A 19,241-nucleotide genomic window follows, 5' to 3' on the forward strand; every position below is an offset into this window, starting at 1 on the left:
GCTCAAGTACAGCTACGTGCGGCTGGTGTGCAAGGACGTGCGCGCGCCCAGCCGGCCCGCCGTGGGGTGCGTGAGCCGGGCTGGGGGCTGGCGAGGGGTGGTGTGCGTCCCGGGGGAGGGGAAAGCAGCGAGCCCGCACCCGGGAGACCGGGAGGGCAGAGATGTCAACTGAAACCGCTAAACCTTGAAGAGAGACTAAAGGGTCAAGGCTCAGACTAAAACTGAGACAGAGGCAGTTTGCTGGAGGGATGGAGAGCCACTTGCAAAGTGCGGCCTCCACTTAGAGATTTTCTAAGAGACCCGTGGAGAGGCACAGAGCGAGACAGACACACACACACCCAAGAGACATTAAAAAAGAAAATTCCAAAAACATGGAGACATGGCGCCAAAAACACCAGCCAGCCAGAAAAACATGTGAGAGCCCAGATTTAGGACACCTATATGAAGAGGCTAGCTGCAGAGAAAGCCATAGGACAAAAATAGATCCCCCCCCCCCAAAAAAAATCATTGCATTCAGTAAATCCAAGGCCAGGTCCCCTGCCAGAAGCTAGGGATATTTCACTTGGGGGGAGTTGGGGTGGGGGTTAGCAAGACAGACAAATTCCCAGCCCTTCTGCTTTCAGAAGGGACAGAAGAGTAACATGATATGAACAAGCTCACAGATAACAGTTCCCTCTAACTGTAATGCTTCAGAGGGCTTGAGGAATCCAGGAGGGCTAGGAGACACAACCAAGTGGCCAGGGGTATTTTAACTTACCCTAGTTTTAAACCCTGCACATTCTCCTTACAATGTTGGGTTTCCAGCCTCCCTTGCAACTCGGGAGGAGGCTGAGACATTGTTCCCATGTGGCAGGCAGCCACCCCAATCAGAGGGGGCTTTGGCACTCAGGTTTGCCACAGACCCCACCACTCTCTGCCACCTCCTCCTCTGCCACTTCCTTTGTCTGTCTGGCCCTTGTCCGTGTATGAGTTGGAGACCCTTGGTTGGGGAGTCAGGGACAGAGGGGTTCGCTGAAGAACACAGGCTCTGCCTATGCTGCTTGAGACCGGCTCCACCACTTCCTGGGTGGGTCTCTTTGGGCGGCGAACTTCACACCTCCAAGCCTCAGTTTTCTCATCTATGGAAAGGGCTGTTGTAAGGTTACTGTGAGCAGGAAGGCGGCTTTCCAGTGCCTGGAACACGGGGCAGCTCAATACATAAGAACTGTTACAGGAGTCACATGCACAGAGAAGGAAGCTGGCAGCCTGGGGCCCACCACAGCTCTACTGCTCATCAGCCCATGACGCTGAGCTCGTGACATCCCCTTTCTGGGCCTCAGTTACCTCCCTGGGAAGATGGGAGAAGTAATATATTAATGGGCTTCCCAGTTGGCTCAGTGGTAAAGAATCCACCTGCAATGCAAGAGATACAGGAGACGCTGGTTCAATCCCTGGGTCAGGAAGATCCCCTGGAGGAGAGCAGGGCAACCCACTCCAGTATTCTTGCCTGGAGAATCCCATGGGCAGAGGACCCTGGAGGGCTAGAGTCCATAGGGTCACAAAGAATCGAAGATGAGTGGAGCAACTTGGCACGCATACACACACGATAGTATTGATCAGTAGGTTTTGTGAGGATTCAATGAGTGGATAGATTGAGATCATTCAAAAGGGGGCCTAGGTGATTGCTTAGTAACTACAGTTCTCATTCAGAGCTCATTAAGCATTTATTGTGAGGATTACAATTCTCAGTAGCTTACCCACTGCTTATTCTAGAAACAGACTTGGAGAGCTAGAAGTAGAACAGTATCAAACACTCATTATCACCCAGGTACCTAGAACATGAGAGCTTGTGGGGAGCTCAGGCCCAATCTGGAATCTCTCCTTGTTTTTGCTTTTTCTCCTTGTTAACAGAACCCAATTCAAAACAACAGACACTTACTGAGCCCCTACCGTATTCATGCTGTTCATAGGGTGTGTGGAACCCAGAGAGCTGATGTCTGCCCTTGAGCAGCTCAGGCATCTAATGGAGGAGACAAAGGCCACCACCCCTCAAAGATGGCCCAAAGTAATGAAAAAGACGGGCTTCCCTAGTGCCTCAGTGGTGAAAAATCCGCCTGCCAATGCCGAGACACAGGTTCCATCCCTGGGTCAGGAAGATCCCCTGGGGAAGGAAATGGAAACCCACTCTAGTATTCTTGCCTGAGAATCCCATAGACAGAGGAGCCTGGCGGGCTACAGTCCACGGGATCGCAAAAGAGTTGGACACGACTTAGCGACCAAACAAAATGCCACAACAACAACAAAAAAGAAAAAGAGAGAGAGAAAGATGGAGGAGGATAAAAGAGGAATGATCAGCTGTACCAAGTTCCCAGGGTAGATCTGGAAGGCTGCCTGGAAGAGGTGACCGTAGGTGGTATTTCTCTATATGTTTGTGTTATGTATGTATGTGACTTAACAAACACATGGCACATACTACATGCAGGCACTGTCCCTCTACACATTTCAGAGGGACCCAGGGGGCAGGAGGGATGGGAGGGAGTGACAGGCCAGCAAGGGGGTGAGGACCATGCCTTGGGCTGGGCCTGGTGACTGGGTGGACAGTGGGATGGTCCCGGGATGCAGAGCCTGGGACTGGAGGTGATTGATGAACTGGTGGCTGAGGATGTGGGGGCCCATCACTTCTGAGCCCCTGTATTCCCTCCAGCTGCTCAGGCAGGGCCTCTCCAGTGTCACAGTCCAGGGACCAAGGACAGAGTCGGGAATGAGTTCATGAGAAAGGCCAGGAGACATGCCTGGAATGGTGTCAGGCCTAGACCTGCAGGGATGAGTTCAAGAGCTGGGACTTCATCCTGGTGCTCCCCGGGGCTGTGAGCAGGGTCAGCTCTGGGGGTAGGAAGATCCTCTGGGGCCTGACAGGGAATGGACTAGAGGCGGGAAACCAGAGGCCAGAGAGGCGGCTGGGGCTGAGGGTTCGGGGAACACACAAATGGGCCATCTTTCTAGCCCATCCTTTCCTGGAGGTTGCACAGTAACCCCCAAATCGCCACTGGTGTATGTATCTCCCCCACTTTTCCCAGCTGTCACAGCACTCCCCTCTTTAGAAGAGAACTCTCAACCTTTCCCAACACACACCAGCCTTTGAAAGCATAAACATCTTGAGAACCTGAAAGATCCAGAAGAATCCTGTGAGTGGAGTGCAGAACACAGCGGCGGTACTTTTTTTTGACGGCAAGACTTGCAGGATCTTAGTTCCCCAACCAGGGGTGGAACCTGCACCCTGGACAGCAAAAGTGCAGAGTCCTCACCACTGGACCACCAGGGAAGTCCTAGGAAGGTACTTTTAGAAGAAAAAAAGATGTTTGAAAACAGCAGCTACTTTTTAATTAACTGTTTATTAGATGTCTGCCCCCTTTCTCACCATGTATTTTAATCATCTCACTGAATCCTCTCAACAACCCTGCAAGGTCAGTATTATTATTAGCCCCTATTTCCAGATGAGAAAACTGAGGCACAGAGAGGTTAAAAAGACTTTCCCAAAATAACACAGCTGCTAAGAGGGAAAACCAGAATTTAGACCCACACAATTTGACCACAAAACCCAGGCTTTTAATTACCATCCTATCTCCCTCTCATCTTTATTTCAATCATGGATCATTTTAATGTGAGAGTTCAATGTGCTAACACCCTAAGGATATTTTGGTCCTAGGTACCATGCATTTGTTCGTTTCATCAAGAGGTTTGTATTGAGCATCTACTATATGCAGGGTGTGTGTGTCTTAGGTGCTGTGATTTCAGTGGGGAGCATTCATTGCAGATGTGCATCAATCAAATCATCACGCCAGTATTGTGATGGAATCTGCCCAGGGATGGTCAGGGAGGGCTTCCTGGAGGAGGTGGTGCTGGCTCTGAGTTGTGAAGGATAAGTAGGAGTTATCTAGATGAAAAGAAGGGAGAAGGATGTTACATGAAGAGGGAAAGAACTTATGGTAGGTTGGTTGCAATTGAAATGGGGGGGAAAAATGAATGGTTTGGAGAGTTTAGAAGGTGTGATAGGCAGGACTTGGTGGTGGGTGATTTCGGTGGGATGAGTAGTAAGTGTCTGGGGTTCAGACAGTGGCATATAGTCATTCACTCATATATTTACTGAGCACCTCCCAGGGGCTGGAGCTGTTCTAGGTGTTGAAGATCCAGCAGTAGACAAAACAGACTAAAATTCCTGCCCATGTGGAGCTGACAGTGAGAGGGGCTTGCGGTATTGTTCCCCCAGTTAGATGGAGAGAAGTGGCATGTGGAGGCTGCCATAGACCATTGTGTGACATCCTGGGACCCCATAGAGGGCACGTGCCATCCTCTGGTACGTCCATTCTTCTGGATGCATGGCTTCCCCTGGAGTTGGGGCTTGTTCTAGAGGCTGAAACACCCAGGCCCAAAGAGGTCAGACCAGAAAGAAAGCCCATGAATTTTTCTAGATAAATGTATGGGGTAGAACCCCATGAACTTGTCATTTGCTTAGATCAGAAATGGCTGCATGTTGGAAATTCTCTTGAGCTTCATCTGATACCATCGTGGCAGCTCCACTGTGCTGTGCTTAGTCACTCAGTCATGTCTGACTGTTTGCGACCCCATGGACTGTAGCCCACCAGACTCCTCTGTCCATGGGGATTCTCCAGGCAAGAATACTGGAATGGGTTGCGATGCCCTCCTCCAGAGGATCTTCGCAACCCAGGGATCAAACCCAGGTCTCCCACATTGCAGATAGATTCTTCACCATCTGAGCCACCAGGGAAGCCCCTCAGAGCGGCTTCACATTTTTCTTCTATTTAGAATGATTTGTACACTGAAGATTTTTCTAAATTTGCATTCTTTCTGTTACTTTAAGCAAAAAGTCTCAAATGCTTTTTGTGGATTTTTAAAATCTGTTAAACTCTTGGGTTTTACTTTGTGCATAAAGGGAAAAAAAGAATTGTCTCTGATTTAACAGAGACAATTCCAAGTATTTAGACTGAAGGTTTCTCAGGTGGATCCTGAGAAGGATCACCCTCCTCAAGGACTGTTTAGAAAGAATGTGGGAGCCTTTAGGGGCTGGGGTATGCTACTGGCATTTACCACCCGGAAGCCTTCTTAACTCTACCAGACCCCAGATGGTCTATGTTAGAAGGGTTGGCACACTAGGAGCCCTGGGGCCAAGTGTAACCTGCAGCTCATCATTGTAAATAAAGTTTTATTGACACACAGACACACCCATTCAATTACATATCATCCATGGCTGTGTCTATGGTATAGCAACAGGACCTGTAAGTTTGCTGACCCCTGCTCTATAAATGTGAAATCTACCAAAAAATGCCAATCTCACCTCCCCATGGAGAAACACAGTCCCCCTTTCGGACAACAGATGTCAATTTAAACATTATCAGAGAAATATATACTCTGATTTTTTTCTTTTTGTACTCTGGTTTTCTTTTCCCGCACCCCACTCCAGTACTCTTGCCTGGAAAATCCCATGGACGGAGGAGCCTGATGGGCTGCAGTCCATGGGGTCGCTAAGAGTCGGAGACGACTGAGCGACTTCACTTTCACTTTTCACTTTCATACATTGGAGAAGGAAATGGCAACCCACTCCAGTGTTCTTGCCTGGAGAGTCCCAGGGACGGGGGAGCCTGGTGGGCTGCCGTCTATGGGGTCACGCAGAGTCGGACACGACTGAAGTGACTTAGCAGCAGCATTCTCTTTTTCACCGTGCTGGATGTCATTCCCTAAGTTGATGCCAGGTGATGGGCCATGCCCTGCAGTTTGAAAACTACTGTCTGAGACAGGCTTTTGCTCACGCACATAGAGATGTATAAGGGCATGTTAGCTCACGTGTTGTCTGTAAGGGAGAACTGGAGACAACCTAACAGTTGGCATAGTTGTGGAGTGGAATATTAGGCAGCAAACAATGAAACAGAAAGTCTTGGAGAGCTAACGAGTGAAAAAGCAAGCTACAAAAGGTTATATAGAGTGTGATGCTTGTATTAGTTTCTAGTTGCTGCTGCAACAAATTACCACAAACATCGTGGCTTACCACACACATCATACAGATGTGTGATCTCACGCTGCTGAAGGTCAGAAGTCCAACACGGGTCTCAGTGGGCTAAATCAAGTTGTCTGCAGGGTTGTGCTTCTTCGGGAGGCTGCAGGGGAGAATCTGTTTCGTTGCCTTTTCCAGCTTCTAGAGCCCACCCCCATTCCTTGGTTTGCAGCCTCCTCCTCCATTTTCAAAGCCAACAGCATAGCATCTTTCAATCTGTCTCTGACTTTGATGCTCCTCTTTCCTTTTTCCCCTTATTTAAGGACCCTTGTGATTCCACTGGGCCCGTCTGGATAACCCAGTATCATCTCCTCACCTCAAATCCGAATTTAATCATATTTGCAAAAGTCTGTTTGCCCTGTACAATAACATTTGCATGGCTCCTTCAACTAAGATGTGACTATCTTTGTGTGTAAGCATGCGTGCAAAGTTGCTTCAGTCGTGTCTGACTCTTTGCGACACTATGGACCATAGCCCCCCAGGCTCCTCTGTCCATGGGATTTCCCAGGCAAGAATACTGGAGTGGGTTGCCATGCCCTCCTCCAGGGGATCTTCCCGACCCAGGGATCAAACCCATGTGTCCTGCATTGTAGGCAGGTACTTTACCACTGAGCCAACAGGGAAGCCCATTTTATATATAGAAGTGTGTATATTTTAATCCCAAACTTCTAATTTATCCCACCCCTTCCCCCTTTGGTAGCCATAAGTTTGTTTTATATGTCTTTGAGTCTGTTTTGTAAGTTTATTTGTGTCATTTTTTTCAGTTCCATGTATAAGCAGTATCATATATCTGTCTTTGACTTAAAATCACTTGGTATGGTAGTCTCTAAGTACATTCGTATTGCTGCAAATGGCATTATTTCATTTTTATGGCTGAGTAATATTCTACCATATCTGTGTCTACATCTGTATATAATACAGATATCTCACCGTAAGGCTTTGTGTTCCTTTGATACCTCATCAGTTTGAGCACCTTTTTATGTATACAAAGTTTTGAAACCTTGTAACATCATTTTCATTGCTTATGAATACATAAAAACACATGTGGGAATGCTCAGTACCCCCTTTTGGAAGTGGCTACCTCTGGGGGCAGAAGGAGGGAGGGGATTTAGTTGAGACAGAGTTCACAGAAGGCCTCGGCTTGCAATGTTGTTATTGCTAAGTCAGAAGGGGATATAGGAGTATATGAAACATTTTATTTCTTCAAATTGATTAAGGTAAGTATGATAAACCATGCATTCACTTTTAATAGAACTGGCGGTGGTGGATACAGAACTCTAGCACACATACAGCCCTCCCCCATGTTCCAGACACTGTTTTCCAGTACTTTCCAGGTAGCAACTCTTTTAATCCTCACAACAACCCTATGAGAAACGTGATGATTGTCACCTCCCTTTTAAGAGGAAACTGAGGCTCAGAGACCTGAAGCAACCTGCCCAAGGTCACACAGCCAGCATATTCTTAAGGCCCTCTACTCTTCTCTGTGCTCAAAACAATTCTTTTTAAAACAATTTTACTGAGAGTTGATTAACAATGTTGTGTCAGTTTCGGGTGTGCAGCAAAGCGATTCAGTTAAGACATATATTCTTTTTAGATTCGTTTCCATTGTGGGTTATGACAGGGTATTGAGTATAGGTCCCTGCACATACAGTAGGTCCTTGTTGGTTATCTAGTTTCTATATAGTAGTGTGTTTATTTTATTTTAGTAGTGTGTATGTTTTAATCCGGAACTCATAATGAATGGATCCCTTCCCCCACTTCAAACAATTCTTAATGTTAAAACCTAAGAATAAAGGAGAGAGAGAGAAGGCAGAAGAGGGCGGGCAGTGGGGGGATGTGACTGGCGGCCGTGATCCTTCCTTCCGCAGGCCCCCCCAGCCTGGCTGCCCGGCCTTCATCATCGTCAAGTTGAGTCCGCTGCGGGACCGCCTCGTGGTGACGGAGTGCCAGCTGACCCACTCGCACCCGGCCTGCCCGCTCGAGTTTGCCTACTACTTCCGCCCGGGCCACCTGCTGGCCAACGCCTGCCTACCTGTGCGCACCACCAACAAGATCTCCAAGCAGTTCGTGGCCCCGGCCGACGTGCGCCGCCTGCTCTCCTACTGCAAGGGCCGCGACCACGGCGTTCTGGACGCTCTGCACGTTCTCGAAGGGCTCTTCCGCACCGACCCCGAGGCCAAGGTGGGGTCTCGCGAGAGGCAGGCGGGGAGCAGGGGTACGGGGGAGAGCCACGCCCAAGTCTCGCGAGTCTTTCATTTCATCCATTCATCCATCCTCCCATTCATCATTCTCGCCTTTCATTCATTCCTTTCCACATTCATTCAGCACTTATGGAGGCATGGGATGGGGGTGAGAGGCGGCCGCCAGCAAGACACACACAGTCCCTCAGAGAACTCATCCTCTAGGGCCGCGCCCTGCAGTAGAACTTTCTGCCGGGATGGGAATGCCTTATGATCCCACGCCGCCCACTATGTTAGCCCCACAACCACATGTGGTTGTTGCGTGCTTGTCATGTGGCCAGTCGGACTGAGGAACCCAATTTTTAAATATTACTTCGTTTTCACGAATTGAAATTTAAATAGCCACCTGTGGTGATTGGCTACTGCTACCGTGCAGTGGTCGCGGGAGAAACCACAGATAGGCATGTCCAAATGTGGTATCAGGTCAATAGAGTTGGGGCTAGGTAGAAAAGTATCCAGAGTGATGGACGGTGCTATTAAAAATTTTTTTTTAACTGAACTACACAAATAGAAAATGCAAAAATGATAAGTATGGAATTTGATGAGTATTCACAAAGTAAAAACACCCCGGTCAACCAGATCACATCTTAGTAGGGAGGGTACGCCATGATATAATGAGATGAATGGGGGTTGGAGGGGTAGGGGAAGAATCCTAAAGGAGAATAGGGCAAGAGTGTGGACAGGGCCCGTTGTAAGGGTGCTATTTTAATGTGAGTGGTCAGGGAAGGCCTCTATGAGGACATGATGGTGAAGCTGAGGAGACAGACTGGAGGGAGGGAACCCCCGCCCCCCAATCATTTTGTCTTTGAAAGGAAATGGATTCCAGGCAGAGGGAAGAGTCATTGTAGAGGCTCTGAGGCTGGGGGGAGATCCGGGTGCTGGAAGAATGGCGAGAATACTGCTCCTCTGTGAGGAATCTTTCTGCTGGTTTGATCTGACTTCAGAGCCAGGGAGGATTTAAAGGGAAAGAAGGAAGGAAGGGAGGGAAGAAGAGAAGGAGGGAGGAGAGAAAATTGGTTTCTCCTTTCTCCTTCTGGCTGTGCTTTCATGCATGGAAAAGGTCCCGACTCAGGATAAAGATGAGGTGTGAACCTGTTACCAGCTCCAAGCTCACTCTGCTTGCTGCACGAGAGGCCAATAAATCCAAGGGCCGAGGTGTTGAAGGAAGGAATATGACTTTATGCAGAAAGCCAGCTGACCCAGAAGATGGCAGACTAACGTCTCAAAATAACTATCTTCTTGTTGCCGGGAGGAAGCCAGTTCTGACTCCATGTTGGAAACTGTTTCTTTGACTTGCTTTTATTATTATAATCATACTCAAGGGCTTGCCTGGGAGGACCCTGCCCCTCTGCTTGACTGTAAACTAAAGTTCCTTTGTTCGTCTCCTGGAGAGATAGTTTGTGCTTGCCCCCCTGTGAATAGAAGAGAGTAACACACCCCTTCTGAAGGTTGGACATTCCCTTGGAGATGTTTTGCAAGACTGAAGACCCTTTCACTTTACTTCCCCACTGCATCTCCCTCTCTGTTCTGCCTTTTGACTTTAGTTCCTCATTGCCTCTTTCTCTCTGATCTATAAAACAACCTGGCGTCCAGACCCCAATAAGATGGTTATTTTGAGGTGCTAGCCTGCCATCTTCTCGGTCTGCCAGCTCCCCGATTAAAGTGTCTTCCTTGCCTTCCGAGAGACCTCACCTCGTCTCTCAGATTCATTGGCCTATTGTGCAGCGAGGAGAACGAGCTTGGACTCAGTAACATTCTCAGGGCCTGGATGCCAGGTTCTTTTATGGATAGGAGATGGAGGGAGGTGAGAAAACAAGTTAAAAAGACCATTTAATTTTTGAAAATACCTCCTAGAATGGCAAGTCTCAGGCAGGGGAATGTGTTAGTTTTTCTTTACAATCATTCATAGGTGGGTAGGGTCAGATTATCTCCCTGTGAGCTAAACAAAGGCACTTTAGCTTAAGGGTCAGGCAGAGGGGGCAGGGTTCTCTGAGGCAGGCCATCATGTATGATTATAACAACAAAAACAGCACACACACACACACACACACAAAAACCACGAGGGTTAAAGCCATAGAAACAGCAAGGAGTCAAAATTAACCCTTCCCAGTAACAAACCCACTCTCTAGAATCAAGTCCAAGCACTCTTCCCATCTCCACCTCATGCCCAGTAACAAGCCCTCTTTCACACCCAGCCCCCTATCCACACATAATATTGACAATTTCACTAACGTTTATCGGGCACTTACTATGTTGCGGGCACTGCCCTAAGTGCTTTATAAATGGTGATTTGTTTCAAATCTCACCAGCACACTACAAGGAAGGAGTCCACCATTCTCATTTTCATTTGGCAAATAAGGAAACTGAAGCACAGAGAGGGCAAGTAACTGGCTGGAGGTCACACCGCTACTTAGCGACAGAGCTGGACTTCAGACCCACACAGTCTGGATCCAAGGACATGCTCTTTACCACTCTGTATATTCCTCAGTTTGAAAATGAGGTTCCTGCGCTTCCTTGTCAGTTCCAGCTCTTCCCTGGAAACACCCTGAGTAGGCTCACCCCTGCAAGAAGCAGCATGTTCATATTGGAAAGACTCCAAAGTCAGTGGATCATCCTTCTAGCTCCCAGTCTGGAGGCTGTCATGAAATCCAGCCTCAACTGAAGTTGGTCCTGGGTCTGTGACTTGCCCTGCCTTAATTTTTTTCAATTGAAGTATAGTTGATTTACAGTGTTGTGTTAGTTTCAAGTATACAGCAAAGTGATTCTGTTATGCATATATATACATCTATTCTTTTTCCTTATCGGTTATCACAAAATGTTGAGTTTAGTTCCCTGTTCTATACTCAACTTTGGTGCTTATCTATTACATATAGTAATGTGTATATGTTCCTGGAAGAGAGCATGGCAACCCACTCCAGTATTCTTACCTGGAGAATCCCCATGGACAGAGGAGCCTGGTGGGCTACAGTCCATGGTGTCGCAGTCAGACACGACTGAGCGACTAAGCACAGCACAGCACGGCGTGTATATGTTCATCCCAAGCTCTTAGTTTATCCCTGCCCCTGCCTTTTCCCTTTGATAACCATAAATCTTTTCGTTTCTAAGTCTTTGAGTTTATGACTGTTGTGTGAATAAGTTCGTTTGTATACTTTTTTCAGATTCCACATATAAGCATTATCATAGGATATTTGTCTTTCTCTGTCTGGCTTACTTCACTTAGGATGATAATCTCTAGGTCCATCTGTGACGCTACAAATGGCGTTACTTCCTTCTTTTTCGTGGCTGAGTAGTGTTCCGGTGTGTGTGTGTGTGTGTGTGTGTGTGTGTGTATACGCTAAGTCGCTTTGTCGTGTCCGACTCTTTCCCACCCTATGGACTGTAGCCTTCCAGGCTCCTCTGTCCATGGGATTCTCCAGGCAAGAACACTGGAGTGGGTTGCTGTGGTCTCCTCCAGGGGGTCTTCCCAACCCAGGGATTGAACCTGGGTATATTATGTCTACCTGCATTGGCAGGCAGGTTCTTTACCACTGGTGCCACCTGGGAACCACATTACACACACACACACACACACACACACACACACACACCCCACATCTTTGTCCATTCATCTTCTGTCCATGGACACTTAGGTTGCTTCCATGTCTTGGCTCTTGTGAATAGTGCGGCTGTGAACTTGGGCTGCATGTGTCTCTTCAAATTAAGAGTTTTCTTTGGATATATGCCCAGGAGTGGGATTGCAGGATTATATGTCGACTTGCCTTAATACTTTTGAAAGAAATGAAGAAGTTCTAGAAAACCAAGACACAGACTAGTGAAAGGGCTCTTCCTTTTAAAAAAAAAATTTAAATACTGGTGTTTTGAATATGTAAGACGGTCACATGGTCCTAAATTCAAGAGGTACGAAGGGTATGTAGTGACAAGTCCCCTTGACATATCCTGTCCCTCGGGGCTCCTCCTCAGAGGCTTCTGGAGTATTCAGTGGCTTATCCATCATTTCTATCTTTCTGTTTTATAGCCCAGCGCTGTCCCACAGAACTTTCTGTGATGCTAGAAATGATTTGTGTCTTGCTGTCCAGTAGGCTAGCTCATGTGGCTATTGAGTGCTTGAAATATGGCCAGTCTGACTGAGGAACTGAATTATTTTATTTTATTTGGCTGTGCTGTGCCGGATTTTTAAGTTGAGACTTGCAGGACCTTAGTTCCCCCACCAAGGAACCAATACATGCCCTGCTGGAGTGGAAGTGTGGAGTCTTAACCACTGCGCTGCCAGGGAAATCCCTTGAATTCTTCACTGAATTACACGAACGGAAATTTCAGTAGCCCCATGTGGCTAGTGGCTTCTGAACGGAACGGCACAGCTCTCTGCACAGATAACATTTGCATGTGTTTCTTTTTAATCTTCTTTGCCCTCCCCCCTCCCCCAGCAAGGCAGCGCATCACACCCACTTTTCTGCATCTTGCTTTGTATGCTGGGACCTGCCAGACGTTAGCATCTTTTGTTCTTCCCCTGGGGCCGCTCAAATCCCCCTGAGAAAACTCCAACCACTTGGCTGGCTGGAGGGTAAAAAAAGACAACCATAGGCTTACAGAGCCGTTTCACCGAGGGTATCCCAGAGCCCTATCTGAACCTGGAGCTGGTGCCCTGGTTCAGACCAGACAACCCCTGGTCTCTCACAGCTCAGTCTCAGCCTTTCTACCTCTTGTTGGCTCCCAAAGCGAATCTTCTCTGTGTCCTGTTTTTTACATCAGGCTAGTCATTCGGGGAGTGATATGGTAACAGCTAGAAATTTGCTTTTATGTGGACATACACTAAAAACGTGATATACATTCTAGCTGAACCATTTCCTGGCTGGGGAACATCCAGTAAGTTGTGAACACAAGTTATTAATACACAACCTCTTTGGACCTTGGTTTGATCATCTGTAGAATGGAGATAATCAAAGATACTACTTCATAGGGTTTGGGGGCTTGGTTTAGGGTCTGGTGGCTCAGACCATAAAGAATCTGCCTGCAATGTGGGAGACCTGGGTTTGATCTCTGGATCAGGAAGATTCCCCTGGAGAAGGGAATGGCTGCCCACTCCAGTATTCTTGCCTGGAGAATCCCATGGACCAAGGAGCCTGGCAGGCTGCAGTCCATGAGGCCGCAAAGAGTCGAGCATGAGTGAGCAACTAACACTTTCATAGGGTTTAGGGTTGTTGTTTTTGTAGGGGTGTGTGTGTGTGTGTGTGTGTGTGTAAGGAACAGTGCCCAGAAAGTTGGAAGCCCTATATGATTTGGCTATTTAGCTATTATTTTTATTCCTTCATATTTTTGGGGAGGTGGGGACAGTCTGGACACTGTCCACATGTTATTCTGTTATTCTGTGCATGTGAAAAAGGAGGCTGTGTGCCTGAATATAGGAAGATGTGTGGTGGGGAGTGTTAAGTGGTATGGTTTCCAATATTCACATCACATTCTGATGTGGAATCTGGTCTACGGATGTTGCAGCCCAGGGCCACCGATCTGTGGGTCTGAGATGGTACCCACGCTCATTCCCATCCTCCCAGCTGCTCCTCCCCCGGCCACTCCATCCACCCTTGTGCCCTACCATCCACCATGCACCTCACCCTGGAAGCCTGGGAGGCAGGCCCGATCACTTCTGTGAAGGGTCTAATGGTCAGAAGCATGGACCCTGGGCCCAAAATGCCTGAGTTCAAATCCCAGCTCTGCTGCTTACTACCTGTGTGACCCCAGACAAGCAACTGAACTGCTCTGTGCCTCAGTTTCCCCATGTGAAAAATGGGATGGTAGTAACAGGCCCTGATGTTCAGGATTGTTGTGGGAGTTGAAAGAGTTAATGCCGCAGAACTGTGGAGATAGTTTTTCCCAGCAGTTTGCATATGTGTATTAAGTCGCTTCTCTTCAGTCATGTCTGACTCTTTGCCACCCCATGGACTGGTAGCCCGCCAGGCTTCACTATCCATGGGATTCTCCAGGCAAGAATACTGGAATGGGTTGCCGTGCCCCCCTCCAGGGGATCCTCTCAACCCAGGTATCAAACTGACGTCTCTTACGTCTCCGGCATTGGCAGGCGGGTTCTTTACCTCTAGTGCCACCTGGGAAGCCCTTTGCTCTGTTTGCTTTTCTCTTATTCCTTTTCACAAGGAGAAAAAGATAAGAAGCTTACTTACTACAGTGGACACATGTAAAGTTGTTCTGGAGGTTTTTTTTAACCCGTTATATCTATTAATATTTTCTTTTCGTTTCTGTTTTGTAACAGAAGTATAGTTGATTTGCAATGCTGTGTTACTTTCTGCTGTACAGCAAAGTGATTCAGTTGTACAAGCATATACGTTCTTTTCCCCATTATTTCCATTATGGTTTGTCACAGGATACTGAATAGTTTCCTGTGCTATTCAGTGCTGTGCTTAGTCACTCAGCGTGTCTGACTCTTTGCGATCCCATGGATTGTAGCCCACCAGGCTCCTCTGTCCATGCGGATTCTCCAGGCAAGAATACTGGAGTGGGTTGCCATGCCCTCCTCCAGGGGATCTTCCCAACCCAGGGCTCTAACCCAGGTCTCCTGCATTGCAAGAGGATTCTTTACCGTCTGAGCCACCCAGGAAGCCCGTGCTATACAGTAGGACCTTGTCATTTATCCTTTTTTTTTTCTTTTTTTGAGATGTAATTGACATATAACATTCTGTTAGTTTCAGGTATACAACATAAGGGTTTTTTTTAATATTTACTTATTTTTATTTACTTACTTGGCTGTGTCTGGTCTTCGCTATGGCATGCAAGATCTTCCTTGGGAATAATGACTCTCTAGTTGTGGCGCCCAGACTCCAGAGCGTGTCGGGCTCAGAAGTTACAGCGCTGGGCTTAGTTGCTCCAAAACATGTGGGATCTTAGTTTCCCAATCAGGGTTCTAACCCACATCCCCTGCATTGCAAGGTGGGTTCTTAACCCCTGGACCACCAGGGAAGTCCCCATAAGGGTTTTGATATTTGTATATATTGTGAAATGATCACCTCAGTAAGTCTAGTTAGCATCTGACAACTTTTATCTTTACATTGGTTTCTACACCAGCTCCATTGAATAAGACTTTTTGTGTTGATGCAATGTCCTGTCGGCCCCAACCCACAGAGTAGACATTAACCTCGCCCGGCTGCTGAGCAGTGAAATATGACCAGTGTGACCGAGCAAGTGAATCTTTACATCTTTTTAAGTCTTCATTTAAATGTAAATTGCTACTGTATTGAACAGAGCTGTCCTAGATCGAAACATCTGCTAGGATAAATTAAATCATAAAGTAATGGTAGGTATAAAAATTAATGACGGTTGAAAAAACTGATTGTGGTGCTGTAACTGGCTCAGTGGTAAGCCGACTAGGCTTTTCCATAAAATGTATCAAATGCCTCTACTCCTTAAGATGCTGAATGTACAATTTTAGGGTGGGGGAGGCAATTTCCGTGTTCTTTTGGGACTCTGCTAGGCTTTTCAGTGGAGAAGGCAATGGCACCCCACTCCAGTACTCTTGCCTGGAAAATCCCATGGACAGAGGAGGCTGGTAGGCTGCAGTCCATGGGGTCACGAAGAGTCAGACACGACTGATCGACTTCACTTTCAGTTTTCACTTTCATGCATTGAAGAAGGAAATGGCAACCCACTCCAGTGTTCTTGCCTGGAGAATCCCAGGGACAGGGGAGACTGGTGGGCTGCCATCTATGGGGTCACACAGAGTCGGACACGACTGAAGCGACTTAGCAGCAGCAGCAGGCTTTATTTTTAATAGAATTTTTTGTTGTTGTTACTGTTTTGGTGTTTGTTTTTGTTTTTTTCTTTTACTTTGAAAGTGGAGAACTGTGCATTGCTTTTTAACCCGTTTTGAGGGATGAGGTCAGATTATGGCAGAATAGTTTGTGGAGAGATCTATGCTTAACTTATATTCCAACCCTGATTCTTCAGGTGTGGGTCAGCTCTGCAGGGCCTGGCTGAAACAGCCTAGCTGCCTGCCTGGTAGAGGGGACCTAAGCTCATTGCCCCTAATCTCCCTACCCCATTAAGTGACTTTCGTGCAAAAATAATGAGGCCAGAGTGGCTGAGGCCAAGGCAGACAAAAGGGACAGGAGATGAGGTCCAAGAGCCTGATCATCCAGCTGGATAGCTGTGGGGTGAACTCTGGATTTGACTTGAAGTGTGATTGGAATTTCTGGGAAAGGTTTTCAAGCAGAGGAGGGGGTTATCTGATCTTGAAAATGCCCCCTGGCAGCTCTGTGGGGGACTGGGAGAGACAGGGAGCCTAGTGGAAGTGGCTACAGTAATCCAGGTGGGAGATGGTGATGGTTCTGACCAGTGGCCATAGGGGTGGGGAGATGGGGTCAGATCCTGGACTTATTTTGAAGGTTGCTGCTAGATTTGGGGATGGGTCAAATTTTTAAAAATACATTTATTTGCTTGCACCAGGTCTTCGTTGCAGCACACAGAAGAATCTTTAGTTGCGGCATGTGAACTCTTAGTTGTAGCACGTGGGATCTAGTTCCCTGACCACAGATCGAACCCATGCCCCTTGCATTGGGAGCAAGGAGTCTTAGCCACTGGGCCCCCAGGGAAGTCCCTAGGGGGTGAACTGCATGTGGAGGGTGAAGAAACAGAGGAGCTAAGAGTCAGCCTTGAGTGCTGGGGACTGAGCTATAAAGTGGATGGTGGATTCGAAACCAGGATTCAAAACCAGCATTCCCTGAACTTCCACTCCAGAGATAGTGGCAATTGCTACACACTAGCATTCATTCACTCACTCACTAGGGATGTATTGAGCTGTGGCTCAGGCCAGGTGCCATTCAGAGCACCAAGGGCTGCAAAAGTGAAATGAAACAGTATCCTTGTGATGCTGACATCCTAGGGAGGGCAAACAGGCAGCAAGCGAAACAGCAAATAAAAATGTAACACGCTTCAGGGGGTACGTGTGGAGAGAAGTGGCTGGAGAGAGATGGGTGTTGGCTTAAATGGGGTGTTCAGAGAAGACCTTTGTGAGCACCTGGTCTTTAAGCATGGATGATAGTTATGATAATAAGAAACACTTCAAGAGCACTTACTGGTTATTGAGTGAGTATTGTTGAATAATAGTGATATTATTTGTCAGTGCTGCATGCATGCATGCTCAGTCGCTAAGTCATGTCCGACTCTTTGCGACCCCATGGACTACTGGCCAGCCTCCTCTGTCCATGGGATTTCCCAGGAAAGAATACTGGAGTGAGTTGCCATTTCCTTCTCCAGTGGATCTTCCTGACTCAGAGATTGAACCTGGATCTTCTGCACTGGCAGGCGGATTCTTTACCACTGAGCCACCAAGGAAACCCACTTGTGCCCTGAGATGTTCTAAATACTTCCATTCATTTCATCTGCCTAGTCACACTCTCATCATCATCATTTTGCAAATGATAGAGGTCAGGGAAGTGGCCAGAAGCTACACACAGCCAGGAAGTGGGGGCTCCAGGGTCTCAGCTCAGGCCATCTGGCTCCAGACGCTATGCTAAACCTGACCATCCATGCATGAAGGAATGACTCTTCATTTCCCAGAAGGGGGAACTCGGAAACGAGGGGGTTAAGGAGGAAGCTGGGCACAGAGAGCCTGAGTCACAAGGTTAGGAAGTGGTGGTGCAGGGACTCAAAGCCAGGCAAATTGGCCCCACAGTCTATGCCCTTGAATTCTAGACCAGTGGCTCTCAGACTTGAGCATGCATGGGAACCCCAGGTGCATGCATGCGTGCTCAGTCGCTTCAGTTGTGTCCGACTCTTTGTGACCCCATGGACTATAGCCCATCAGGCTCTTCTGTCCATGGGATTCTCCAGGCAAGAATACTAGAGTGGGTTGCCATGCCCTCCTCCAGGGGATCTTGCCAACCCAGGGATCAAACCCGTGTGTCCTGCATTGCAGGCATATTCTTATACCACTGAGCCACCAGGGAAGCCCTGGAAACCCTGGGAGAGCTTGTCAAGACAGATTGCTGGGCCCCTCCCCCTGAACTTCTGACTCAACGGGGCTGCAGAGGGCCTGGGAATATGCATTTCTGTCAAAGAATCAATAGGTGATGCTGATGCTGCTGATCCAGGACTTACACTTTGAGAACCACTACCCTAGCTGCCTTTGAGTGTAGGAAGGAATGAATACCCAGTTTCTATTAGGGGGAACTGAGGTTCAGAGACGCTAGTGGGCAAAAACCACACAGCTCTTAGATGGTAATGCCAGAATCGCAAATCCAGGCAATCTGGCCTGTGTGCTCAATGTCTCAATCGTGTCCCGTTCTGTGTGACCCCATGGACTGTAGCCCGCCAGGATCCTCTGTCCATGGAATTTGCCAGGCAAGAATACTGGAGTGGTTTGCCATTTCCTACTCCAGGGGCTCTTCCCCATCCAGGGATCGAAACCCACATCTCCTGTGTTTCCTGCACTGGCAGGTGGATTCTTTACCGTGGCTCCACCTGGGAAGCCCCCAGACAATCTGGAGTCGGGTTTTAAACCATTCCCCTGCACTGCCTCCTGCTGGTCAAACGGATGAATGAATGAATGGTTGGAGAGCATCACAGACTCAATGGACACGAATTTGAGCAAACTCCGGGAAATAGTGAAGGACAGGGAAGCCTGGAGTGCTACAGTCCATGGGGTCTCAAAGACAGGGACACGACTTGGGCACTGAACAAGAACAGCAGCAATGAATGAATGGATGGAGTCCCAATTCCCGCCGAGGGGGGGAATCGTGGGCAGGGCGACGACCCCTGAGCCTCTTGACAGCTCTCCCTGCCTCTCCTCCCACGCCCGCAGGTGAAGCTGGTGTTCGTGGAGGACCAGGCGGTGGTGGAGACCGTGTTCTTCCTGACGTCACGCACCCGGGCGCTGCTGCGGCGCTTCCCACGCATGCTTCTGGTGGACCGGCTGCCGGGGCTGCAAGGCGCGCTGGATCTGCTGGCGGTCC

At 48.1% G+C, this 19,241-nt stretch overlaps 1 protein-coding gene across 1 annotated transcript in view; it reads left to right on the forward strand.

Moving 5' to 3' along the window:
• Positions 1-19,241, forward strand: part of LOC104995709 (chromosome unknown open reading frame, human C19orf68) — a 25,396-nt gene that overhangs the window by 3,619 nt on the left and 2,536 nt on the right. Inside the window, exons 3-5 of the mRNA XM_010849688.1 lie at positions 8-66; positions 7,915-8,227; positions 19,091-19,237. Coding sequence (XP_010847990.1) covers positions 8-66; positions 7,915-8,227; positions 19,091-19,237 — 519 coding nt within the window. The remainder of the gene's footprint in view (positions 1-7; positions 67-7,914; positions 8,228-19,090; positions 19,238-19,241) is intronic.

Source organism: Bison bison, unplaced genomic scaffold (genome assembly GCF_000754665.1).
Source record: "Bison bison bison isolate TAMUID 2011002044 unplaced genomic scaffold, Bison_UMD1.0 scf7180017864285, whole genome shotgun sequence".
Classification (NCBI taxonomy): Eukaryota; Metazoa; Chordata; class Mammalia; order Artiodactyla; family Bovidae; genus Bison; species Bison bison.